At 37.8% G+C, this 27925-nt stretch overlaps 2 protein-coding genes across 6 annotated transcripts in view; one reads left to right on the forward strand and one right to left on the reverse strand.

Moving 5' to 3' along the window:
- Positions 1-4026: 4026 nt before the first annotated feature.
- LOC142344271 (uncharacterized) overlaps positions 4027-27925 on the reverse strand; it is a 92184-nt gene continuing 68285 nt past the window's right edge. For 3 of the 4 annotated variants that reach the window (XM_075395845.1, XM_075395847.1, XM_075395844.1), the window contains 3 exons: positions 19835-19883; positions 4895-5072; positions 4027-4368 (listed from right to left, as the gene is read on the reverse strand). In XM_075395845.1, the coding sequence (XP_075251960.1) occupies positions 4256-4368; positions 4895-5072; positions 19835-19849 (306 nt within the window). In that variant the 5' untranslated portion in view covers positions 19850-19883 and the 3' untranslated portion in view covers positions 4027-4255. The remainder of the gene's footprint in view (positions 4369-4894; positions 5073-19834; positions 19884-27925) is intronic. The other variant, XM_075395848.1, reaches the window with a different exon arrangement.
- LOC142344269 (uncharacterized) overlaps positions 27310-27925 on the forward strand; it is a 64275-nt gene continuing 63659 nt past the window's right edge. The window contains exon 1 of one of the 2 annotated variants that reach the window (XM_075395843.1): positions 27310-27458. The gene's annotated coding sequence lies outside the window, so the exon portion shown is untranslated. The remainder of the gene's footprint in view (positions 27459-27925) is intronic. The other variant, XM_075395841.1, reaches the window with a different exon arrangement.

The raw sequence follows: 27925 nt of genomic DNA on the forward strand, positions 1-27925 counted from the left end.
AACTAGCACATAACAGTCTGAGATTGTATTGATTTAAAATAAAGCTAACTCTGGTTTAAAAATTTTGTCTCATCTTTGGACTTTTTTTGGACTCTTTGGAGAATACTTCTCCCGAAACAATGATAGAAGTTTGATCAGTTGTTTTTTGAGCTACTTTAATCAGCGAGTTGTATTTGATAACTGAAACATATTCTTTAGTGTTTATGAAATCAAAATAGCAAGTGATCAACGATGTGAAGAAAAAAATTCGTATTAGTAGAAAGAACTGTTTCTGAAAACTGTTTTATTGGTGTTTTTTGTTCTAACCACAGCTGGTTTAATGAGTTATGTTTACGAAAAGACAAATTAACTAAAAATTTCATTGCATGTTAATGCAATACTCTCATCCGAAGTTTAAAAAAGTAATAAATGATTAATCTTTGTTGAGTTCCTGAATCAGAGGACCATTTATGCATGTCACTATGGGCGCTTGAACAAGTTAGTTGATAAGCAGAATTTAATTAGTTATACTTCTTCATCTTAAGCCTGAATTAGCTCTTCAGGCACTTCTCCTGTTCTCCTATATTGTTTTCAATGCCACTCGCAGTGTCCATCGGGATAGCATGTGCCACCTTTTCCACACTCTTTGTCCTTGCCAGTGCACTCGGTACACTTAAGTCTTTCAGGATGACAATGTAGTCCACCTGTAATTGAAATAGCTTCCTTTGATAGAAATGTTTGTTTTTGATAAGAAACAAATATATCATATAACAAAGATATCATCAAAGTCCAATTTTCCCAAAAATATTAGAGAAAATTGTCAAAAAATGATATTCACCTATATCACTGCAAACATTAGTGGTTGTTGTTATGAAAGTAAAAGGGAAACTATTAATTCGGCAACATAGCTAAGACGTTGGAGCATAACGCCAATTCGATTGAGAAAATTTTAAAAATAAATCAGTGAACTTGGGTATCACAATTTTTCAATTGAAAAAACCAACTTGACATTGTTCTAATGTTGACAAATAAAATAATATCAAAGTCTCTTCAAAATAATTAAATTTCACTGGATCTGTTTTGTCTGACCCATAGTTTAATATTGGGTCTGTTCTCGCTGGTCTTTCCATCATTCTGCATGATTGGTCTGGATCATCTGTCCGTGATTAAAGTCTATATTACCCATCCTTCCTCAATCTATTTTTTTTATTTTTAGACAAAAATAGTTACTTTGAGAAAATCTGCAGGGATGAACATCGTCACAACCAGGCATGCAGAAACCACCGAGAACATGAAGATTGCATTTCTCGTAATAGGGACACTCCTTTGTGTGCTTGCAGTAGCCCCCCGCATCTGTTTGCTGATCAAATATCATCAAACAAACAGCAAACAGAAGAAACCAGCTAACCTAAACAGTCGTTGTCAAATGATAATAATTTAAAAAATGCCGAGGTTGAGGTGTCATCCACAGGTGACCACTGATCAGACCGTGCCATACGAAAGTAACCTCTGATCAAACTATCTAAGACCAAAGTGTATACTGATCAGACTGAAATGCGCTCGAAACACAGTGCGCTGGAGTGCGTTCGAAGTTCTCTGATCAGATCTCGTCAGACGCAAATGACCGTTGATCTAACCGAAAACAGATATTTATCAAAACTATTGTGCAACCATAGCCTTGATCAAACCCAGAATATTGTCCAGACGGTTGTGCGCTCAAAAGTTAATCTGATCAGGCTATTATGTTCTCAAAAGCCACTCCTGGTCAGATCCTGTGGTCGAACTCACCGCTCATCAGACGCAACTGCGCTCGAAATAGTCTGATCAGGGGTTAGTTGTCACTAAGAACGAATCTCAATCTTCATTTTGCTATGATCAAATCATTTAAAAAATATTTGCAGAGATAAATTCATCTGAGGAAAAGCCAAATCCAAAAGTTTTACCAATGAAAAGCGTCGCAGTGCAATATTAATTGAAACATTGCTTAGAACTGCTTTATAACGCTTTATGCTTACGAATCTCAAGCTTGAAAAGACCAAGTGATTTCGATAATTTCGTTTGGAATTATGAACATTTGGTTTCAGTACGTGTTTAATTATCACTGATTCCTCATCTTGCTCGTATTGCATTGAAAATCATTGTATCAAATATCATTGTAAATCGTAACATACTGGCCTCCTTGAACTGGTCAAGGTTCAACTTTATTAAGGTTTTTTGTTTAAGCAGTCGACTTCGTTAAATAGTATTTCTCAGCAACCCATCAAAACTTATTCATACCTTCTCATAATCAATCAGTTCTTGTTTGCCAATTGTGTACTGTTGTAATTTACGTTTTCTTGCTGTCATTCCTCGTCTGTATACTCTGTTGTTCAGTCTTCATCTGTGTCATCTTCCTTGTCAGATCTTAATAATGGCAGATCTTATGTCAGATCTTATGTCAATATCGCCTTTCACTGAAAAGACAAGCCTGTTGATTTGTCGAATAAATAGTCCAGATGATGTCTCAAGTTCAACAGCCTGAGCTATTTTATCATTTTATCAAAGACCTTTGTTATTCGTCACATCGGCCACAGAGTGGTTGGTGGGTTCTCTTCCTTGATTATTACTACATCATTGATGTCAATAATTGTTTTTCTCATTTGCCAATTTTTCCGGTGCTCTAAATTTGACAAACATTCTGTTGACCACTTCATCCAAAAGTTTCTGATAACATTGTCCTCTTCTTCTGTCGTTTCAATGAAAATGTTTCTTCTCCTGTTTTTTTGGTTCAGGCAATGCTGTGATTGGTCGTCCTATCAAAATGTGTCCTGGTGTAAGTGCTAAGGAATCATTGGCATCATTTGAAATGGACGTAAGAGACCTTGAATTTAAGATTGCTCCAATACGTGTCAGAAATAATGTGAAGTCATTGAAAAACAGTTTTGTTCCTCCAAAGCTGAGGTACATGTGACCTTTCAAAGATTTGACAGCGGTTTTCCATAGTCCTCCGAATTTCCGTGTGCTTGGCGGAATAGTGAGCCAAGTAATATTGTTCTCTTTGCCGAAAGTTGATGTCAAATCTTCAAACTCGTGAGTAGCTAAGGCATGTCGAAACTCCAACTCTCCCTTGGTGCCAATTAAATTTGTCGAATTTTCGCTGTACATTTCATCAGGAATACATCGATAAGATACCAATCCTTTAATGGCTGCAAGACAGTCGTCTTTTGTCACAGACACAACTGGCTCTATGTGAACTACCTTTGTACTGAAGCAATTGAAAATTGCAACGTATGTTTTCAAAAGCGTTCGAGTTCCATTTTGTGTGTAGAACGGTCCACAATAGTCGAAACCACAATGACTGAAATGAGTCGTTCTCGAGGTAGATCTCCCATCTGAGGAAGGATCTTACAATTTGGGATCAAAACGGATACATTGTTTGCATCTGTATAAGACGCCTTTCACTACACAAAGTTCTCCAGGTATCCAAATAGACCGTCAAAGCGTGTATAACGTCAGCTGAGGTCTTCCGTGAAGATTTTTGTCGTGTGCTTCTCGAATTAGCGCTTCAGTGATTGGCAATTTCCTTGGAATAAGAATTGGAATTTTTTGGTCGATAGTGTAAGGTGAATTGACTGGGCGTCCTCCAAACCGAATCAACTCATTTTCTTCATCAAAAAATGTGAGAGGTTGTAGAGGTTGCTACTTCTAGGAAGTTTTTTTCTTCTGTGTCTCCTTTTAGTGGCTGCTTCATAAGCGTTAACGAAACATTTTGTTTCTCTGGTTTAAAAATTTTGTCTCATCTTTGGACTTTTTTTGGACTCTTTGGAGAATACTTCTCCCGAAACAATGATAGAAGTTTGATCAGTTGTTTTTTGAGCTACTTTAATCAGCGAGTTGTATTTGATAACTGAAACATATTCTTTAGTGTTTATGAAATCAAAATAGCAAGTGATCAACGATGTGAAGAAAAAAATTCGTATTAGTAGAAAGAACTGTTTCTGAAAACTGTTTTATTGGTGTTTTTTGTTCTAACCACAGCTGGTTTAATGAGTTATGTTTACGAAAAGACAAATTAACTAAAAATTTCATTGCATGTTAATGCAATACTCTCATCCGAAGTTTAAAAAAGTAATAAATGATTAATCTTTGTTGAGTTCCTGAATCAGAGGACCATTTATGCATGTCACTATGGGCGCTTGAACAAGTTAGTTGATAAGCAGAATTTAATTAGTTATACTTCTTCATCTTAAGCCTGAATTAGCTCTTCAGGCACTTCTCCTGTTCTCCTATATTGTTTTCAATGCCACTCGCAGTGTCCATCGGGATAGCATGTGCCACCTTTTCCACACTCTTTGTCCTTGCCAGTGCACTCGGTACACTTAAGTCTTTCAGGATGACAATGTAGTCCACCTGTAATTGAAATAGCTTCCTTTGATAGAAATGTTTGTTTTTGATAAGAAACAAATATATCATATAACAAAGATATCATCAAAGTCCAATTTTCCCAAAAATATTAGAGAAAATTGTCAAAAAATGATATTCACCTATATCACTGCAAACATTAGTGGTTGTTGTTATGAAAGTAAAAGGGAAACTATTAATTCGGCAACATAGCTAAGACGTTGGAGCATAACGCCAATTCGATTGAGAAAATTTTAAAAATAAATCAGTGAACTTGGGTATCACAATTTTTCAATTGAAAAAACCAACTTGACATTGTTCTAATGTTGACAAATAAAATAATATCAAAGTCTCTTCAAAATAATTAAATTTCACTGGATCTGTTTTGTCTGACCCATAGTTTAATATTGGGTCTGTTCTCGCTGGTCTTTCCATCATTCTGCATGATTGGTCTGGATCATCTGTCCGTGATTAAAGTCTATATTACCCATCCTTCCTCAATCTATTTTTTTTATTTTTAGACAAAAATAGTTACTTTGAGAAAATCTGCAGGGATGAACATCGTCACAACCAGGCATGCAGAAACCACCGAGAACATGAAGATTGCATTTCTCGTAATAGGGACACTCCTTTGTGTGCTTGCAGTAGCCCCCCGCATCTGTTTGCTGATCAAATATCATCAAACAAACAGCAAACAGAAGAAACCAGCTAACCTAAACAGTCGTTGTCAAATGATAATAATTTAAAAAATGCCGAGGTTGAGGTGTCATCCACAGGTGACCACTGATCAGACCGTGCCATACGAAAGTAACCTCTGATCAAACTATCTAAGACCAAAGTGTATACTGATCAGACTGAAATGCGCTCGAAACACAGTGCGCTGGAGTGCGTTCGAAGTTCTCTGATCAGATCTCGTCAGACGCAAATGACCGTTGATCTAACCGAAAACAGATATTTATCAAAACTATTGTGCAACCATAGCCTTGATCAAACCCAGAATATTGTCCAGACGGTTGTGCGCTCAAAAGTTAATCTGATCAGGCTATTATGTTCTCAAAAGCCACTCCTGGTCAGATCCTGTGGTCGAACTCACCGCTCATCAGACGCAACTGCGCTCGAAATAGTCTGATCAGGGGTTAGTTGTCACTAAGAACGAATCTCAATCTTCATTTTGCTATGATCAAATCATTTAAAAAATATTTGCAGAGATAAATTCATCTGAGGAAAAGCCAAATCCAAAAGTTTTACCAATGAAAAGCGTCGCAGTGCAATATTAATTGAAACATTGCTTAGAACTGCTTTATAACGCTTTATGCTTACGAATCTCAAGCTTGAAAAGACCAAGTGATTTCGATAATTTCGTTTGGAATTATGAACATTTGGTTTCAGTACGTGTTTAATTATCACTGATTCCTCATCTTGCTCGTATTGCATTGAAAATCATTGTATCAAATATCATTGTAAATCGTAACATACTGGCCTCCTTGAACTGGTCAAGGTTCAACTTTATTAAGGTTTTTTGTTTAAGCAGTCGACTTCGTTAAATAGTATTTCTCAGCAACCCATCAAAACTTATTCATACCTTCTCATAATCAATCAGTTCTTGTTTGCCAATTGTGTACTGTTGTAATTTACGTTTTCTTGCTGTCATTCCTCGTCTGTATACTCTGTTGTTCAGTCTTCATCTGTGTCATCTTCCTTGTCAGATCTTAATAATGGCAGATCTTATGTCAGATCTTATGTCAATATCGCCTTTCACTGAAAAGACAAGCCTGTTGATTTGTCGAATAAATAGTCCAGATGATGTCTCAAGTTCAACAGCCTGAGCTATTTTATCATTTTATCAAAGACCTTTGTTATTCGTCACATCGGCCACAGAGTGGTTGGTGGGTTCTCTTCCTTGATTATTACTACATCATTGATGTCAATAATTGTTTTTCTCATTTGCCAATTTTTCCGGTGCTCTAAATTTGACAAACATTCTGTTGACCACTTCATCCAAAAGTTTCTGATAACATTGTCCTCTTCTTCTGTCGTTTCAATGAAAATGTTTCTTCTCCTGTTTTTTTGGTTCAGGCAATGCTGTGATTGGTCGTCCTATCAAAATGTGTCCTGGTGTAAGTGCTAAGGAATCATTGGCATCATTTGAAATGGACGTAAGAGACCTTGAATTTAAGATTGCTCCAATACGTGTCAGAAATAATGTGAAGTCATTGAAAAACAGTTTTGTTCCTCCAAAGCTGAGGTACATGTGACCTTTCAAAGATTTGACAGCGGTTTTCCATAGTCCTCCGAATTTCCGTGTGCTTGGCGGAATAGTGAGCCAAGTAATATTGTTCTCTTTGCCGAAAGTTGATGTCAAATCTTCAAACTCGTGAGTAGCTAAGGCATGTCGAAACTCCAACTCTCCCTTGGTGCCAATTAAATTTGTCGAATTTTCGCTGTACATTTCATCAGGAATACATCGATAAGATACCAATCCTTTAATGGCTGCAAGACAGTCGTCTTTTGTCACAGACACAACTGGCTCTATGTGAACTACCTTTGTACTGAAGCAATTGAAAATTGCAACGTATGTTTTCAAAAGCGTTCGAGTTCCATTTTGTGTGTAGAACGGTCCACAATAGTCGAAACCACAATGACTGAAATGAGTCGTTCTCGAGGTAGATCTCCCATCTGAGGAAGGATCTTACAATTTGGGATCAAAACGGATACATTGTTTGCATCTGTATAAGACGCCTTTCACTACACAAAGTTCTCCAGGTATCCAAATAGACCGTCAAAGCGTGTATAACGTCAGCTGAGGTCTTCCGTGAAGATTTTTGTCGTGTGCTTCTCGAATTAGCGCTTCAGTGATTGGCAATTTCCTTGGAATAAGAATTGGAATTTTTTGGTCGATAGTGTAAGGTGAATTGACTGGGCGTCCTCCAAACCGAATCAACTCATTTTCTTCATCAAAAAATGTGAGAGGTTGTAGAGGTTGCTACTTCTAGGAAGTTTTTTTCTTCTGTGTCTCCTTTTAGTGGCTGCTTCATAAGCGTTAACGAAACATTTTGTTTCTCTGGTTTAAACTTTGTTGAATTGATGTACCTTTTCGCCGGAATTGTTGGTATTCAGGTCAGACACGGTGTACAGCTGATCACCAGGGCCCCGGCCCAAGTTATACCAAGGTTGACATCACCGTTTGAGACCCCCACACCATCTACGCCTCCAACGCTGACAAGATATCTGGGCCCCCGGCCCTGCCTATACCTAGGGAATTGGTATTAGAAACTAAACTCGCATTTTCATCTGCAACTCGGCACGGACAAGACCAGCTGGTCCACCGGCCCTACCAACACCTATGGATAGGTAGAAAAAGAGCTTGTATCTTCATCTGCGCCACGGCGCTGACAAGAATACCTGGGCCCTTGGCCCTACCTATACCCTCAGAAGTACCAGCTGAATTTGAGCTCCAAGTTCTTTCCGAGCCCCTGGCACTGACAAAACAACCCCGGGCCTCCGACCGAACCTTAACGTTGAGGAGTATCGGTAACTAAAGAGGTCCCCGTGCTTTTGCCAATACTGGTGTTGATGTAAGCACCTGGCCCCGGCCCTACCTATACCACCACCCCCTGCGGTCCAGTGGTTTCGTCTTCGTTACGTTGCTGAATCTCTTGTTTCTGCTGCTGTTGCTTGCATCGTCCAGTAGTCTGATTCCTGATGGTCTTGATTCATGAAGAAATTTTCGCTGTATGAAGCCGTACAGATGAAGCCATCCTTCGTATATATCTTTAAATTGAGATGAGACTGAATTATAGGTCCGGATCATTGGTTGAGACGTAGAGTCAATACTATCAGTCCTTTCGGTCGACATTGAAGAGCAGCCTTTCATGCTTTTCGACATGTTTGTTGTCCGCTGTTTCACTTTTGAGGATTTAAATTCTTCTGTTGATGAAGCTGATGAACATTTAGACATAGGTAAATAACCTTTTAATTTTATCTATTAACAAATGACGATTTATCACCAAAAAATTTGCGTTCTTATTTCGATGAAAACTTTGTCACGTTTTTAAATTGCACCTTTACTTCTTTTTCGTTCCCTTCTCGTGTAGATGACCAGATTTTAAGTGAAGTCCAAGAGTCTCCAGGTTCCGCAACTACTCTGGTCTATTCCACTAAAGCTTATGGTCCAACAAATCAGCTGCTGCTAATCCTCTTGAAATGCAATCCGCTGGATTATCTACTGTTGGAACATATTCCCAAATACTGGCTAGAATAATTTCTTCTAATTTTCCTACTCAGTTGGAGATAAATCTTTTCCATTTCATCGGATAATCGAGTAGCCAGGCAATTGTAACCGTAGAAGTGAACACACAAAAATCTATGAAGTTGATAATCGTTCGTCGCTAATAGCATTTGTAATTGCCTTAACAAGCTTAGCTCCTATCAGGGCAGCACAAATTCCAACCTTGGCACACAAACTGCCTTCATTTGTGCAACTCTTGTCTTTGCTGTAAACATTTTTGTTTCAATGAAGTCGTCTGTCTCTTGTCTGATGAAAACGACCGCAGCATATGCTGTAGTTGGAGCGTCCTAAAAGACGTTAATTTGAAAATCTGTATTCTTGGCTCGCTTGAGAACCCTCTTTTGAAGACTAATTTCTCCTAGATCTTTCAGTTGTGCTCGAAGTCGCAAGTACTGCTGTAGAATTGGATAGGGTAAAATTTTTTCCAGCTAAGCTTGTCCATCCACAACAGTTCAACAAAGGATTTGTGTTGAATAGTCGTTGGTGATAGCCATCCGAGTGGGTCAAATAAGTTTGAAAATTCTGAGAGGATTTTCTGTTTAGTTCCTTGTCAAGTTTTACTTTGAAATCAAATTGATCAGGATTTCGATTCCACCTTATCCCAAGCGTCTCAATGGGATAGTTTAGGCTTTCAATTATCTTCTCGTCTTCCGTTTCTCTGAATGTAGCTGGTCCTGATATAAGACTTGAGTCGCTAGATACCCGTATATCAAAGCATGCTGAAGCAAGAAGCGTAATAATGGCGTCCTGAAGCTTCTCTGCCGTTTTTGAATAAGTAAAACCTCTAAATAGATCATCCACAAACCTATGACAAAGGACGTTTAGTGTTTGTTGTTTCTTCGGCAAGAACTTTTAGGGGCCAAATTGAATGAAAAAACGAAGGAGCAAGGCCGTATATTACCTGCGTCATACGAATAAGTTCAATCGGCTCTGAACTTGGATCTTTCCACAATAATCGGTGATAGTTTTTGCCTACCTTCACCAAATCTATTTGTCTGTACAGATTTGCAAAATCAGCAGGAAGTGCTACTTGATGTAGTCGAAATCGCACAAGAATGCTGAAAAGGTCTTTCTGAATTTTTTGCACCCACCATGAGTATGTCGTTAAGAGACACTCCTGATGTCGTCTTTGCGGATCCGTTGAAAACGAACCACCAATTGGTGTTAGTGCTTGATTCTTTGAACACACCATGATGAAACAGATTTTTCGACAGGCTTGATAAGTTCTGATGTTGGAAATTTCTCCGAGATTAAAGAACTCTCCAAATAAATCTCCGTATCTTTTCTCCGTAAAGTGGGGTTGTCTTTATAATCCTAACAGAAGACTGCGGAGTCTTTTTTTGACTGGTTGATGTGAATCTGCTAATGCTTTTGTCCCGTTCTTGAAGGAAAATTTGTATTGCTTTTTCTGCCTGTTCCCTTCCATTAACGACTCAACTGAGCATTGATAGCCTATATGATATTCCACAGTTAGGCTTCTGTTGTCGATTGTTGCAAATCATTATGTCTTCATAATGAGTTGCTCCGATCAAGAGGTCAATTGATGACAGATTGTGGAAGTCTGGGTCAGCGAGCTCCAACTCCTTTACTGTTTCCCATTGGATGGTGTCAATGAACCATGATGGCAGATTATCAGTCATTTTTGTCAAAACTAACGTTCTCATATTGACAAATGACGATCTGTTCCTTGATGAGATAAGAAGGTTTACGCGACCTCGGCTGTCTTGAACTATCCCAACTAGTCCAAAAACTTTGGTGCTGCTAATTTTCTTCTTCAATTGTAAACGTTTTACTGCCGCTTCGATTATGATTTTGTCGTTTTAAGCTGAGTTTAGAAGTGCCCTAAGTAAAATTTTTTCGCCATGAGCATTAACTGAAACAATTGTGGTTTGATGAAAGACTTGCTCTGAAGTTCGTTGTGTCATAGCTCCTGTGAACTTGTTGTCCCCCTTCGGTTTCTCAAATGCTGTTGTTGTTGTAGCGTTGTTCTTCTGTTTGTCTTTCGCTGGAGTGCTGGTTGATCCGCTAGTTTTATGCTGAATGGCGTTTTTGTTGTTAATGATTTCACGATGAATAATAGTTTGATGCTTTCTATTACACTGCTTGAACTTTGATCCATCGCAATCTTCTGATCTGTGTCCCGGTTGCAGACAATTGACACAGAGTTTTCTATTTTTTTAAGTGCTGCACGTTCCCTTACTGAAAGTTTCTTTAACTATCTGGATTTGAAAAATTTGTGCGTTTCTTCACAACAGTCCCATTGTTGCTCCGAAGTTGACAAATGGGTGTACAAACGCTGTGGATTCCCGTTCACATGAGTTTTTGCCGCTTCCATTCTATTTTACGCTGTTGGCTCGATTGCTTGTGCGCGTTCTTCCAAGAAAAGTCTGAGCTCTGCATACTTCTGAGGTTCCTTGCCCTCTGAAGATAGCTCCCATTGTTTTCTTGTCCCTGTATCATTGATATCAATGCCGATTTATCATCACAAAATTTGCGTTGTCTTCTTTTGATGAAATCTTTGTCACGTTTTCGCCTATACTTCTTTTTCGGTACATTCTCGTGTAGATGACAAGATGTCAAGTGAAGTCCAAGAGTTTGCAGGTTGCCGAAACCACTTTGGTCCATTCCACCAAAGCTTCTGGTCCAACAAGTCATCTGCAGTTAATCCTCTTGACTGTTGGAACATATTCCCAAATACTGGCTGGAATAATTTCTTCTATTTTTGGTACTCAGCTAGCAGCAAATGTTTTCCATTTCATCGGATAATCGAGTATCCAGGCAATTTTAACCGTAGAATGTGACTACACAAAAACATATGAAGTTGGAAATCTTTCGTCGCTAATAGCATTCGTCACTGCCTCAGCATGCTTAAATCCTATCAGTGCAGCAGAAATCCCAACTTTGGCACACAAACCGACTCGATTTGTGGAACTTTTGCCTTTGCTGCAAGCATTTTTCTTCATTGAAGTCGTCTGTCTCCTGTCTGATGAAAAGACGCTCAACTTTAATCTGATTTCTTGAATGGCTTGAGACTAGTTTACCCTATATCCTTTAGTTGTACTCCCAAGATCCTTCAGTCGCAGGTACTGCTGTAGAATTGTGTCCGATAAAGTTTGATCCCATCTAAGAATGTCCACCCACAACAGTTGAACAAAGGATTTGCGTTGAATATTCGTTGGTGATAGCCATTCGAGTGGGTCAAATAAATTTGAAACTTCTGAGAGCATTTGCCGTTTCGTAAATGGAGTTCCCATGTCAAGTGCAACCAAATTGATCAGGATTTGGATTCCACCTTATCCCAAGCGTCTCAATGGGATAGTTTAGGCTTTCAATTATTTTCTCTACTTCCGTTTCTCTGAAAGTGGCAGCTGGTCTTGATACATGTCTTGAGTTGCTAGATAACCGTATATCAAAACCTACTGAAGCAAGAAGCGTAATAATGTTGTCCTGAAGCTTCTCTGTGGCTTTTGAATCTTCGCATCCTGTAAATAGATAATCCACTTACCTATCAGTTGTTAGTGACAAACGAAGTATAGTGTTTATTTTTTCTTCGGCAAGAACTTGTACGGGGTCGAACTGAATGAAAAGACGAAGAATCAATGCCGTATGGTACTCGCCTCCTACGATAAAGTTCAATCGCGTCTGAATTTGGATCCTCCCACGGTAGTCGGTGATTTTGTCTGCCTTTACCAACTCTACTTGTCTGTATATTTTTGCAATTTCAGCAGAAAGCGCTAATTGATGTAGTCCAAATGGAACAAGAACGCTGAAAAGCTCTTTCTGAATTTTTTGGTCCCACCTTGAGTCGTTAAGAGATACTCCAGTTGTCGTCTTTGCGGATCCGTTGAAAACTAACCTCAAATTGGAGTTAGTGCTTGACTCTTTGAAAACACAATGATGAAAAAGATAGTATTAGTTTTCGACAGGCTTTATAATTTCTGATGGGGGAACTTTTTCCATGTGTCCGAGATTAAATAACTCTCCAATCAAAGCTGCGTATCATTGTTTATAAAAACGGGGATATCTTTCCAATCTTAACAGAAGACTGCGTAGTCGATTTTGACCGGTTGATGTGAACCTCTCAATGCTTTTTTCTCGTTCTTGAAGGGAAGTTGGCTTGGCCTTTTCTGCCTATTCCCTTCCATTAACCACCCAACTGAACATTGATTGCCTATATGTTATTCCACAGTTAGGCGTCTGTAGTCGATCTTTGCAAATCTTTATGTCTTCAAAAGTAGTTGCTCCGATCAAGAGGTCAATTGATGACGGCTTGTTGACGACTCTGTCCGCAAGATCCAGCTTCTTTACTGTATCCCATTGGCTGTTGTCAATGAACCATGATGGCAGATTATCAGTCATTTTTGTCATATTTGACGCTCTAATTTTGACAACTGACGATCTGTTACTTGATGAGATAAAATGGTTCTTGCGACCTCGGTTGTCTCGAACTATCCTCCCTAGTCCAAAAAATTTTGTTTTGCTTCTTTTCTTCTTCAATTGTAAGCGTTTTGCTGCTGCTCCGGTTATAATCTTGTTTTGTTAAGATGAGTCTAGAAGTTCCCTAAGTAAAATTTTTTCGCCATGAACATTAACGGAAACAATTGCTGTTTGAAGAAAGACTTATTCTGAAGTTCGTTCTGTCACAGCTCCTGTGAACTTATTCTTCGATTTTGCAATTGCTGTTGTTGTTGCTGCGTTGTTCTTCTGTTTCTTTCGCTTGAGTGCTGGTTGTTCCGATAATTGTCTGCTGACTAGTGTTTTTGTTGTTAATGTTTTCACGATGAAGAATAGCATGATGCTTTCTACCGCACTGTTTGAACTTCCATCCATTGTAATCTTCTGATCTGTATCCCGGTCGCAGACAATTGAAACAGAGTTTTCTAACTTTTATCAGCTCTGCAAATTCGCTTACTGTAAGTTTCTTGAACTATCCGAATTTCAAAAATTTGTGCGTTTCTTCACAACATTCGCATTGTTGCTCGAAAGTTGCCAAATGTGTAGCTTCTTCATAGTTGAAACGTCGTGGGTTCCCGTTTACATGAGTTTTGTCGCTCCAGTTCCTTTTTCGCTGTTGCCTCGGGTGCTTGTGCGCTTTCCTCTGAAAAAAGTCTGAGCTCTGCATACTTCTGGGGATCCTTGCCCTTTGAATATGTCTACCATTGTTTTCTTGTCTCTGTATCATCGATATCAATGCCGATTTATCATCAAAAAAATTGCGCTGTCTTCTTTTGATGAAATCTTTGTCACGTTTTCGGATTGCACATTTACTTCTTTTGTAATCTCTTTTCGTGTAGATGACAAGATGTCAAGTGAAAGCCGAGAAGTTTCAGTTTGCCGCAACCACTCTGGTTCGTTCCAAAAAATTATGGTTCAACAAATCAGCTGCTGTTTATACTCTTGAAGTGCAATCCGCTGGATTATCTTCTGTTGGAACATATTTCCAGCTACTGACTAGAAAAATTTCTTGTTTATTTGCTACTTGGTTGGTGACAAATGTTTTCCAATTCCTCGGATAATCCTGTAGCAAAGCAATTGTTACCATAGCATCTGACCACAAAAAAAACCTTCGGAGTTCATCGCTAATGGCATTCGTCACTGCCTCACCAAGCTCAGCCCTATCAGGACAGCACAAAGTTCCAACCTTGGCACACAAACTGACTTGATTTGTGCAACCCTTGTCTTTGCTGTTACCATTTTTATTTCAATGAAGTCGTCTGTCTCCTGTCTGATGAAAACGACAACAGCATATGCTGTAGTTGAAGCGTCCTAAAAGACTTTCAACTGCAAATCTGATTTCTTGGCTGGCTTGAGAATCTTCCGTTGAAGACTAATTTTTAATAGATTCTTCAGTTATGCTCAAATTCGCAGGTACTGGTGTAGAAATGGGTCCGGTAAAAATTGAACACAGCTAAGCTTGTCCATCCACATCAGTTGAACACAGGATTTGTTTTGAATAGCCATTTAGTAAATGGAGTTCCCTTGAAAAGCTTTACTCTGAGGCCAAATTGATCAAGATTTAGATTCTACCTGATCCCAAGCGTCTCAATGTTATAGTATAGGCTTTGAATTATCTTCTCGTCTTCCGTTTCTCTGAAAGTGGCAGCTGGTCCTGATACAAGTGTTGGATTGTTAGATAACCGTATATCACAACCTACTGAAGCAAGAAGCGTAAAAATGGCTCTCCTGAAGCTTCTCTGTGGCTTTTGAATCTTCGCATCCTGTAAATAGATAATCCACATACCTATCAGTTGTTAGTGACAAACGAAGTATAGTGTTTATTTTTTCTTCGGCAAGAACTTGTAGGGGTCGAACTGAATAAAAAGACGAAGAATCAAGGCCGTATGGTACTCGCCTCCTACGATAAAGTTACACGTCTGAATTTGGATCTTTCCACGGTAATCGGTGGTAGTTTTTGTCTGTCTTGACCAACTCTACTTGTCTGTATATTTTTGCAATGTCAGCAGAAAGCGCTAATTGATGTACTCCAAATTTAACAAGAATGCTGAAAAGGACTTTCTGAATTTTTTGGACCCACCATGAGTTTGTCGTTAAGAGATACTCCTGAGGTCGTCTTTGGGGATCCGTTGAAAGCGAACCTCCAATTGGTGTTAGTGCTTGACTCTTTGAAAACACAATGATGAAATAGATAGTAGCATTTTTTGACAGGCTTGATAAGTTCTGATGTTGGAAATTTATCCATGTGTCCGAGATTGAAGAACTCTCCAAATAAATCTGCGTATCTTTTTTTCATAAAAGGGGTTGTCTTTACAATCTTAATAGCAGACTGCGTAGTCGTTTTCTGGCTTGATGATGTGAATTTCCAAGGCTTTTTGCTCGTTCTCAAAGGGACCATTGTATGGCTTTTTCTCCCGGTTCCCTTCCAATAACGACCCAACTGAACACTGATAGCCTATATGTTATTCCACAGTTAGACTTCTCTAGTCGATTGTTGCAAATCATTATGCCTTCAAAATGAGTTGCTCCGATCAACAGGTCAATTGATGACAGCCTGTTGAAGTCTGTCTTGGCAAGCTCGAGCTCCTTTTCTGTTTTCTATTGGCTGGTGTCAATGAACCATTATGGCAGATTATCAGTCATTTTTGTCATAACTTACGCTCTAATATTGACAACGGACGATCTGTTTCTTGATGAGATAAATAGGTTCCGCAACCGCTCTTGTCTTGAACTATCAAACCTAGTCCAAAAACTTCTGTTTTGCTGATTTTATTCTTCAATTTTGTTCGTTGTAGTGCTGCTTCGGTTATCATTTTGTCTTGTTAAGCTGAGTCTAGAAGTGGCGTAAGTAGAATTTTTTCGCCAAGAACCTTAACGGAAACAATTGCGGTTTGGAGAAAGACTTGTTCTGAAAATCGTTGTGTCATAGCTCCTGTGAACTTGTTGTCGTCCTTCGATTTCGCAATTGCTCTTGTTGTTGTAGCGTTGTTGTTCTGTTTGTCATTCCGATAATTGTCTGCTGACTAGTGTTTTTGTTGTTAATGTTTTCACGATGAAGAATAGCATGATGCTTTCTACCGCACTGTTTGAACTTCCATCAATTGTAATCTTCTGATCTGTATCCCGGTCGCAGACAATTGAAACATAGTTTTTCTAACTTTTATCAGCCCTGCACGTTCCCTTACTCCCTTACTGAAAATATTTGAACTTTCTGGACTTGATAATTTTGTTGGTTTCCACACAACATTTGCATTGTTGATCAGAAGCCACCAATTGCGTGTGCAATGCCGTGTACTCCCATTCACATGAGTTTTTGTCGCTCCAATTCTATTCGGCGCTGTTGCCTCGAGTGCTTGTGCCGGTTCCTGTAAGAAAAGTCTGAGCACTGCATACTTTTGAGGTTCCTTGCCCTTTAAAGATAGCTACCATTGTTTTCTAGTCTCTGTGGGAACCTTCTCACTGATCATTTAGACAAAAAAGATGTCTTGACTGGTTACTCAAATTCTGCAAGACAAGTCGATGTTCGTCCTTTGCTTCAATAAAAATTCTTAAGTCTGTGGTTTTATCCAATGTCAGTGATCGATACGAAATGATTGAAAGCAGATGTGTGCTAATGATGATCCTCTTGTTCTCGTATCTGTTTTTCGGAATATTCATAGCAAGCTCGAGGTTGTGATCGGTAACTGCTATTGAAGCAAAAAACTTGGCGGCATCACCTTTTACACTTGTTTTCAGAAACTGCAACTTCTGATTTCCTTGAGGAGAACTTTTGTCGATGACTGCTCCTTTGAATAAATCATTGAACGCAGTCCATTCAATATAATTACCCAAAAAGACTGGCAGATTGAGTTATGGTAACTTGATGTTGGCTGAGTTCCTCATAGTATTTGCGAGCCTTGAAGTAGATGCTGTTGAGGTTTCCAATGCCGTTGAAGGTCCCTCAGAAGGCCTAGTGAAGCGTTTGATTGAATCAATCTTCTCTGTCAACTTGTCATCATTTTCCTTGGGCTCCAGAATGTCATTGTTCAGTGCTTCAGCCTTCGTCAAGTTCTGTTAAAGTTTTTCTTTTAAGGTTACCAGAAAAAAGATGCTTTTGGGTGAAAAGTCTCGCTAATAGATTTAAACTGTTCATGCTTGCTTCTGAACTGGTGTCTTCAGTTTTTGATATGATGTTTTCAGTCTCATTTTGAAACCTTTGGCAACACCGCGGTGTGATCCCCAAGAATGTTTCTGCATCTCAAGAATGGACATTTTGAATTGCTATCGACTTTGAGGGCGCTTTTTCTTGTCTTTGTTGTTCGTCTTTTTTGGTATCTGCTTCGTTTGTCTTTTTCGTAAGCTTTGCTGAGCTGAAAACTAAATATACAATAAAAGAAAGCAGAAGATTGGAAATCGGGTTCACTCAATCCCCGTTTCGAAAAATCGGTCAATTTTTGCGCGCGAACTGAGTGTTATTACTTCAGGGATGCAAACCTACACTAAAAATTTTGAGTTCTCCGCGAGAACTCAGAGAGAGAGAGAGAGAGAGAGAGAGAGAGAGAGAGAGAGAGAGAGAGAGAGAGAGATTGTTTCCCCGAAATTTTTGTAACTCTTGAGATATAGTTCTCCCACTACATAACTCTACCGGGTCACATAATTAGGTTAATCAGCCTTTTTATGCAAGTTATTCAACTTGTGTAACATGAGAGGGGATCTGTTACCTGGTGGGGGGGTCCGCTTTTAACTTCCCTTTTTAGATTTTTTGCTATAATTTTTGAGATTGTTAATGCTTTTGGTGCCTAATGCTTTGACTTTTTTAATCCTGATCTATTGATCTAAAAATCTATTGACTAAAGACGCTAGGTTTCTCTGATCAGGATGCTGCTTTTTTGTTGCTTCTTGGCAGAGCCAACATCTCATTAAAAACCAAAAAAAATATTGAAAAAAAGTGCGCTCAAAATGGTCCCTGACCACACCCACTTGCGCTCAAAATCTTCTCTGATCAGAATAATGAGCGCTTGAATCTGCCTCTGATCAGAAGATCCCAAACAGAATTGGCCTTTGATCAGACCATAACCATCAGGAATTGACCTCTGATCAGACCAATCGCAGATCGAAGAGACCTCTGATTGTTCTTTTTTGGGCGTAATATAAACCCCAGACCCTTTAATTTTGGTCTGGAAACATATCGTGTGCGTTGGAATTGGGTACGATCAGAGGTCCTTTCCGTATGACACCTCAATCTGATTGCATTAATGTCCTTTGTGCTTTTAAGCTTTATTTACAACATCCTGCATCGAAAATCAACCTGTTAAGACCTTAAACTTAAGACATATAGAACTTTTGACATATATTTGCTCAATATCGAGAACTCAAAGAATTGTGCATCCATTATCTACCCAGTATCATTCATTCACCACTTGATCATATGGTATATTAGACTAAAAGTATATGGCGCATTGAAGTACTGCCAAAAATAGTTTCAAACCAAGTTTTGCGAACGGAGAAGAGTTAGAGAGAGGTATAATGACACATATTTGGTCCCATAAAACATACTCTGATGGAATGCAAAAAAATTGTTAAGAATTGGCGACAGTTTGAATACTGTCAGGTAGTTTTTAAGGTTGAGTAATCACCCCGGGTCGAGGTTTTGCGGTGAATTTTTGTACGAAATGCGGTGAAAAAAATAATTATCACCGCGTATTTCTCACATCTTTTTGCGGTGAATTGCGGTGAAATATTTATTTTGACCGCGTTCTTAGTATTGTTACAAACAAGAATCGTCCCCTCAAGGGTTCGAACCTGTGACCTCGTGCATGCCTTCATCTGCTTAGTCCACTGCGCCAACTGTCACTTACATCCTTAAAATTTCTTGTGAATTTAAATCAGTTTGAGTTAAATTTGGAAATCATATGCGGTGAATTTTTGGACGAAATGCGGTGAAATGTGGTGAATTATTTTTTTCACCGCGTTCACCGCTTTCACCGCATTTCTTACATCAATTTGCCACAAAATTTGATGCGGTGAATTTCTTGCAGAAATGCGGTGAAATGTGGTGAATTATTTTTTTCACCGCGTCCACCGCTTTCGCCGCATTTCGTACATTAATTTGCCACAAAAGTTGATGCGATGAATTTTTGTGAGAAATGCGGTGAATTTTTGTAAGAAATGCGGTGAAATGCAGTGAAGTATTTAACTTCACCGCAATCACCGCAATCACCGCATTTCTTACAAAAATTCACCGCATTCACCGCCTTTCTTACAAAAATTTACCCAAAAACCTCGACCCGGGACTAATTCCCTCACTTTTGGCATAACAAATCATCATACGTGGTGTAGAGGAAGTCACAATTTAAATCGTTTGTGTACGTGTGTGTTCGTAAGTGTGTTTGATTTTTGTGTTTGTGTATGTGTCTGTGTGTGTGCGTGCGCGCGTGTGTATCTTTGTCTGTGTCTGTCTGTCTGTGTTTGTCTGTGTGTGTTTGTGTGTGTGTGTGCGTATGCTTGCGTGTGTGTGTGTAAGTCTGTGAGTGTTTGTCTGTGTCTGTGTGTGTTGGTGTGTGCGTTTGTTTGTGTGTGTTTGTGTGTTTGTGCGTGTGTTTGTGTGTATGTGTGTGTGTGTCTGAGTGTTTGCGTGTTTGTGTGTGTGTGTGCGTATGTGTTTGTGTGAGTGTCTGTTTGTCTCTGTGTGTGTGTGTGTGTGTGTGTGTGTGTGTGTGTGTGTGTGTGTGTGTGTGTGGTTGAACTTCCTACCTTGAATTGCAGCATTGTTCGGGCAGCCAACTGATAAATCTTTGGTTGCCTAAATAGATTAAATGTTTTTCTTCTTAAATATGTTTTCTCAATGATATGCCGAAACATTTAGGTAAAATGATTATTTCAATTTCCAGAAAATCAAGAAAACAGATAAATCATAAACTGTATTTTTAACATCCTAAACGTAATAGGTCAGTTGCACTCTCGTTAGAAAACCCTCTGGGCTATCAAAAACATTGACAATTTGCCACCAGGCCTAGTTTGGTATTGACGCAACCGACAACAACTTGCTGAGTTAACAGAAACTTATTTGTTCGGACCCCAGTTGTCGGCGGGGGGGGGGAACTATATACTAAAATGGGTTTTTTCTTCAATCAATTTTGTCCGATCGATATATTCATCGTAGAGAAATGTGAGTGGCATCATTAAAAGGCTCCTCCAGCGTAGAATTGAAAACTAAAATATATTTTTTGAATTTCTTAATTTTCATGGATTTATTGAGTATGAAAATTTTGTGTGAACATGGGATATTTGGCATGAATTTGTACAAATTTAGCGTAATTTGTATTCAATTAAGATTTCTTTTCTATGAAAAAATTAATTCAAAATTACATTTCACGCTCCAAGGTTAAACAATTAGGTTTTGTCAATAGATGAAAGGCGATGAAAAGCCTAGTTCTGGTCTCGAAGGGAAGTAAATATAAAAATAAAGAAAATGGAATTCAATTTGAAAGCTGTTTTTTTCGGAAAAATTTTCGTACTTTTTTTAAAATTTTTAAGAGATTAGTCATTTTTCGTATAGCGGTTCCGGTAATGAAGAAAAGCATATACAGTCAAATGAACCCGAATGAACGAAAAAATTGATTTCAAAGAATCGCTCGTGTTTTTTTTGGCTTTGACTTTTTTTGGTATTTTTTAATGAAATTTTGATCTTATTTTTGAGATTTTAGTAGATTTTGGAGACCTATGGCGTATACTTGCTGACTGAATTTGGAATGGGATTCCTAAGGAGCATTAAGTGAACCCATCTAGTTTTTTCATTGGACAACTAAAGGTAAGACCTTAAAAATAATTGTTTGATGTTTTTTTGAACATTAACCGATCTCAATCTTTTTTTTCGTGAATTTTTAATAAGTCTTAGTAAAGACAGAACCCCCTTCTTTTCCACTGCAACCAAAATTTATCTGGTTGCAGCTTTATCTTCAAACTATTGGTTTATGAGTTCAATGCCACGAGTTTTTATGTTTTAAATTTTTGAAAATTTTTATCCGTAATTTCGGTTCCTTTTGAAATCCTATAACACAATCCTTATATTGATAGTTAGCATTGTTTCAGAAGAGACGTTCAATGGATCATAGATAAAGTTTTCAGAGGAAAATTATAGCCTAAATTGCTTCGACAATTTTTTCGCGCACTTTTCTACAGAATTTTTGGTTTTTGCCTTTGTTTTCTGTAGTTTTTATAGTCATAGCATTTATTGTGATATGTTTTTGATAAACTATGAATGAAAAACTTCCTTGTTTTTCCATCGAGGCATAATCTGTACTTATGGACAGCCGACGAAAACTATTGAATCAAATGTCTGTTAAGACTTTAAAATTTTAGGAATTTTTTTAACATTAACTAATATTAAACTTAATTTCACGAAAGGCAGTTCGGTTTCAGTAATGACAGCAACCCTTTCTTTTTTATTTTAACAAAAAAAATATATGATTGGCGGTTTTGTATTCTTACTATTGATTTTGACTTCGATGTCACAACTTTTTTTCTAACTTTTGGATTTTTTTTGTAATTTTGGTTCTTTTGAAATCTTATCACATTATCCTAAAATTGAAAGTTCCAATTGGCTTAGAAAAAAGTTCAAGGCATCATAGTTTAGTTTTCACGGAAAAAATATGGTTTAAATCGATTGGACCTTTTGTTCTGGCACATTTCTACAGAAATTGTGGTTTTTACCTGTTTTTGTAATTGATTTTTTTGTCATAAGACTTATTGTAATGTCTTAATGATGACTTTTGAAGATGTGACATCTTAGTCTTCCTATAGGGCAAAACTAAGCGTATTTGACATCTGTTGAAAGCTATTGATTTTAATGGCGTGTATACTACGGGTTTTATCAAAAATCCCTATCTTTAATATATTTGTTCGTATTTGCTGATTTTTTGAAGCCATATCGCGTTAGGAAAGAAGAATCCCATTGCTGTTAAAAAACTAATTTTTAGTAGGAAAGTTTCTACAAAAAAGTTCAATTTTATTGGCTTCGATATTTTTCTCGCTCAAATTTTTTAAAATTGCTGTTTTTGCCTGTTTTCTTGTAGCCGTAAAAAGCTGACCGGTCTTACAAATTTCTAATTGAGGATTAATTGAATGATGTTACTCAATGCAGTCAGTTTATAATGAATAGTGTTGAATTTTGTGATTTTAATTTTTTTTCAAAAATTTTTAATGCTTTCGGTTTTGCTGGTACTTTCGTCATCTTGTAACTTGTTCTCATCATGAGAGGTCTCATCCAATTCCCTGTATTTCAAAAATTAACATGACTTTTGATATCATGTTGTAAGTGATGTTTTGTTTGTTGAAAACTATGCGCTTTCATAAAAATTTTCTAAGTGGTCAATAATTTTGTTTCATTCTCTTTTGGCATATTCGTGTAATAACAGATCCCAAAGAATTTCAATTGTGGCCCACGTGAATTCATTTAATCTTTCAGTATGATTTTTGCTTAATTATTATAAATAACAATTGAAATAAAAAATACATAATATTCAGATAATAGTTAAAGATTCCAAAGTTATAGATTTCAATAGTTAATGGCTTCAAAAATTTTGTTTTCGCAAATTGTTGGTAAGTTTTCAGTTTGAGTTTTTCAGCATCTTTAGTCTGTTTCAATGGCTTAAATCATCCAAAGAAAGATTTTATTTGACTTCTAGTGACTTTTTAGAAAGTTTATCAAAAATTGTTTTGTTAAAAGACAATGATCTTTAGGGCGTTGTAATTATTTGGTTTAAAAAATGTTCATTGACTTTTGAACGTCGCCTCATTATTACTTCCTTTTTTCGACTTGGTCTCATTCAGGAAAATTCTGGTCTCATTCTGAAATTTCTGGTGTAGTTGGGTTAGAGAAAAAATTAGAAAAGAAAATGTTTTTGGTTAAAATTTTATCCGATTGCCCTTTGTTGTTGTTACCAGGTGCTTCTAAATTTAGATATTGAGTTTTTGCCGGGAAATTTCTGTTTTTGCTCTTTTTGTCGTTCTTTTTTCTCGTAGTCTTTTTAAAGGCAGATCTGGTAAGCGCTGCAATGAGGCAATGGATTATGCAATTCGATTCTTAGTTTGGTTGTCTAGCGACTTTTTAAAAACTCTAACAACTATTTTTGGTTACCTCTCCATTTGGTTGAAAATTAAGTCAAAAATGCAGACGAGCTTGGGTCAGAACATCATTTGGAACAAGGATTAAAAAATACAACAATTTAAAAAAAACAGTGTTGTCGATTAATATGGGAGAGTATTCGGTTTTTGTGTTGAATATGTCATGTTTATGACGTATTGAATGTAACTGAGAGAAAGAAATTTCCAAAAAACTTTACTGAATTTATTGGCGCTATCTCGAATTTATTCAGAGCACCTGTGAAATCAAATAGCTCATTAGATGGCATGATTTAATTAAAAAACAACAACTCCTGCACTCATCAACGACACTTCAACTCAAAATATCTCCTAAACGTACAAAACGTTGCTCCCGATAGTGGTAGCCTTGCAGCTCTACTCTTCAACAAACAGTTTTCGCGAAAAAAATGAGTTGTTTGAAAAAAATTAAAAGTTTCCAGTAGTTTTTAGTTTTCTTTTTTTTTTCTGCTGGGTCATTGTTGCCTTTTCTACTGGGTCATGGTTTCCAGTAGTTTTTAATTTTCTTTTTTTTCTTCGGGGCCAGGGTTGTCTCAGTTAAGAAAAAGAAATCTTCAATCAAACTTTTTGCTAGGTTATTCACAAACAATCTTTTTAAAAATTGTAACCGGAAAAACTGCGATCGAACCGGCATGTGTAGTTTTGGATCTTTTTCCTTTGTGCACCCCCAATACGTAAAGATTAATTACAGAGCCCGTGCCATTACATGGTAAATCAATATGTAAAATTATTGTACGTGCTTCGGGTGGTTGCAAACAATATGCACCCGCTAAACTGGGGAGTGTAAACGGAAAAAATCCGTTGTTTTTCTGAAAGCCGGATTTTTATGAAATTTTTGTTCCGAATTAAAATTGGTTCTCTAGTCTAGTTGGGCAATTCTCAATACAGCACAAAATACCAGTTACCGATTGTAAGAGCACGCTAGAGCAAAAACTTTCTTTCTTTAAAGTGTTGTTTAGTTAGTGAAATGGAAAAAGATTCAGACTTTTCTTGTATTCCTCACGTGAAAATTGGGAGAAGCTGAACATTGGTTCTCGGTGAGGCAAAATCAACAACCAGCAAATATTTTATCAAATTCAAAAACCGAACTCATACAAAAAATTTTGAGAAACTTTTAGATTTAGACCATCAGCTCTTACTCTACTGCATTTAGCAAAAACCAAACCCACTTTTTGTCTGACGGGAAATGCATCTCTTCATTAAAAAAAACATTATTTCAAACTTATCGCCAAAATATTTATACCAGTTCAATTCCATTTCTTTCTCTTTATTAAAAAAAGGGGAAGCACATTTTTAATTGTTTTTGACTCAGTAGCACATTCAGAACCTGAAACAAACACATAAATGAGGTTTCTATTAACAATTATCGAAGTAATTTTTGAGCGAAATCAGTTTTTTGTCTCTAAATAAACGTAGGTTGCAGTTTTTCCTTAGCAGAGTGTTTTAGCCACCCTGGCCCACACCCAAACTGCATTACCCCATCCAGCTGCTGTCTTTTCTAGTAATAAACCTCTCTTCTAATCCGCAGCATTTCCAATAGCAAAAGTTTGTTCACCAAGAATTTTCAGATCTTTTCTGCTTGTGCCCCCTCAGCTAAGTGGGTGCATATTATTTGCATCCCCTAAACGCACGTGCCATATTTAAACAATGATTTACTATGTAAGGACACCTGCTCGGTAACTGGGGCGCGCATAACCTATTGGGGGACACAAACGTATAAGATCCAGAAAATTTGACTTGGTTTTTCTTGAGACTGTTTGGAGTCTTCAAAGAATCTCTGTGACAACTGAGATTTTTTGAGGATTTTTTGTGATTATGCTATCCGTATATTTTTGTAATTCTCAACAGGGGCGGTCAGCAGATAACACCAACGAATTGTGTTTTTTTGGCTTCTGCCCAATTATCGCAATCAAATGCAAACCCATGGCGTATTACAACCAACTCACAATCAACTGCCATTTTCCACGTTGTGACTCAAAACGTACCGGTGGAGTTCGTTGACGAAGAATTATATAAGTAGGATTTTTCCGTTTGTGACTTCCCCCCAGCTTAGTGGGCGCATAGTATTTGCACCCACAATACGCACGTGCCATCAATTAATACGTAAGGGCACGTGCTCATGACGTACTGTGGGGGCACAAACGGAAAATAACTTTAGCCCCCATCATAGTAATTATACCACAACGAAGTCGTAAAGTTTAAGGGGTCTACAATGGAGAATGACCCCGATTTTTCTCAGAATGCTGAAAAACTAGGTTTATAGATGCTCTAATTGCAAACTAAATGACGAATATGAGCTGCTTTGGGGCTTTTGTTCACAACCAATTTTTACCCTTGACTCTTCAGGTCCCTCGTACTGCTTTAACCTTTTCATATCCCTAGCATTTAGCAAAGTGCTTTTTCATTGATGCAAACTAGAATATTCACGTCGCACTGAATTGACTTTCATTTCAGTTTTTGCCTAGCTCGGATTACTCAGCTCTTATTCGTTCTAAAGAAAATTCTTATATACTTATTTGATTTGGTGGTATCTTTAGCAACAAAAATAAATCGTACTCGAGGAGGTTAACATTTACAGTTATATAACACTTCTGATCAGTTCCTCAGAAAAAAAATAAATTAAAATTTTGCGTCACCTTTCAGCTTTTGATTTTCTGACTCTGACCAATAAATCATTTGTTGGGTAATAGCAAATAAGAACGAAAGAATAACACTTTAAAAACATTTGCTCGGTAGGAATGAATTTTGTGTCTGTTATGTTTGCTTCATCAGAGGGCATATGTTTTTATACCAGCGTACTGTATTTCTATATTGCAACTTGCAGTGTGGCCATTTGCAAAAAATTGGGGAGACAGTGCCAAAGCATAATAGATCCAGGATCTTCTCCGTTTGCATATGATTTTGCGTTTTTATTGTTCATTTGTACCTTCTCCCTGAGTTATACACACTCAATTTAAAACTCCATTGGGATGCGCTATCTGTTATCCGCCCGGACTTTTCCCTATCCCCCCCAGCTTAGTGGGTGCATATAACTCACAACAACCAGGCGCACATGCCATATACTTTTCTGGTTATTTACTATGTAAGGGTACGTACGTTATGAAACCCAGTTACAGAGCACGAACCATTACGTACACTCACTGACAAAAGGGATCTATTCTGTTTCGGCCCCCCACCCAGTGCTTTTTAAGACCCCCCAGTTACAAATTCTATGTTGTTATATAGCGCGATACTATGTAAGAAAATAGCACGTGCGCATATTATTTGCATCCCCTAAACGCACGTGCCATATTTAAACAATGATTTACTATGTAAGGACACCTGCTCGGTAACTGGGGCGCGCATAACCTATTGGGGGACACAAACGTATAAGTTCCAGAAAATTTGACTTGGTTTTTCTAGAGACTGTTTGGAGTCTTCAAAGAATCTCTGTGACAACTGAGATTTTTTGAGGATTTTTTGTGATTATGCTATCCGTATATTTTTGTAATTCTCAACAGGGGTGGTCAGCAGATAACACCAACGAATTGTGTTTTTTTGGCTTCTGCCCAATTATCGCAATCAAATGCAAACCCATGGCGTATTACAACCAACTCACAATCAACTGCCATTTTCCACGTTGTGACTCAAAACGTACCGGTGGAGTTCGTTGACGAAGAATTATATAAGTAGGATTTTTCCGTTTGTGACTTCCCCCCAGCTTAGTGGGCGCATAGTATTTGCACCCACAATACGCACGTGCCATCAATTAATACGTAAGGGCACGTGCTCATGACGTACTGTGGGGGCACAAACGGTAAATAACTTTAGCCCCCATCATAGTAATTATACCACAACGAAGTCGTAAAGTTTAAGGGGTCTACAATGGAGAATGACCCCGATTTTTCTCAGAATGCTGAAAAACTAGGTTTATAGATGCTCTAATTGCAAACTAAATGACGAAGATGAGCTGCTTTGGGGCTTTTCTTCACAACCAATTTTTACCCTTGACTCTTCAGGTCCCTCGTACTGCTTTAACCTTTTCATATCCCTAGCATTTAGCAAAGTGCTTTTTCATTGATGCAAACTAGAATATTCACGTCGCACTGAATTGACTTTCATTTCAGTTTTTGCCTAGCTCGGATTACTCAGCTCTTATTCGTTCTAAAGAAAATTCTTATATACTTATTTGATTTGGTGGTATCTTTAGCAACAAAAATAAATCGTACTCGAGGAGGTTAACATTTACAGTTATATAACACTTCTGATCAGTTCCTCAGAAAAAAAAATAAATTAAAATTTTGCGTCACCTTTCAGCTTTTGATTTTCTGACTCTGACCAATAAATCATTTGTTGGGTAATAGCAAATAAGAACGAAAGAATAACACTTTAAAAACATTTGCTCGGTAGGAATGAATTTTGTGTCTGTTATGTTTGCTTCATCAGAGGGCATATGTTTTTATACCATCGTACTGTATTTCTATATTGCAACTTGCAGTGTGGCCATTTGCAAAAAATTGGGGAGACAGTGCCAAAGCATAATAGATCCAGGATCTTCTCCGTTTGCATATGATTTTGCGTTTTTATTGTGCATTTGTACCTTCTCCCTGAGTTATACACACTCAATTTAAAACTCCATTGGGATGCGCTATCTGTTATCCGCCCGGACTTTTCCCTATCCCCCCCCCCAGCTTAGTGGGTGCA

This window comes from Convolutriloba macropyga, chromosome 8 (genome assembly GCF_964194025.1).
Source record: "Convolutriloba macropyga chromosome 8, txConMacr16.3, whole genome shotgun sequence".
NCBI classification, from domain to species: domain Eukaryota; kingdom Metazoa; phylum Xenacoelomorpha; order Acoela; family Convolutidae; genus Convolutriloba; species Convolutriloba macropyga.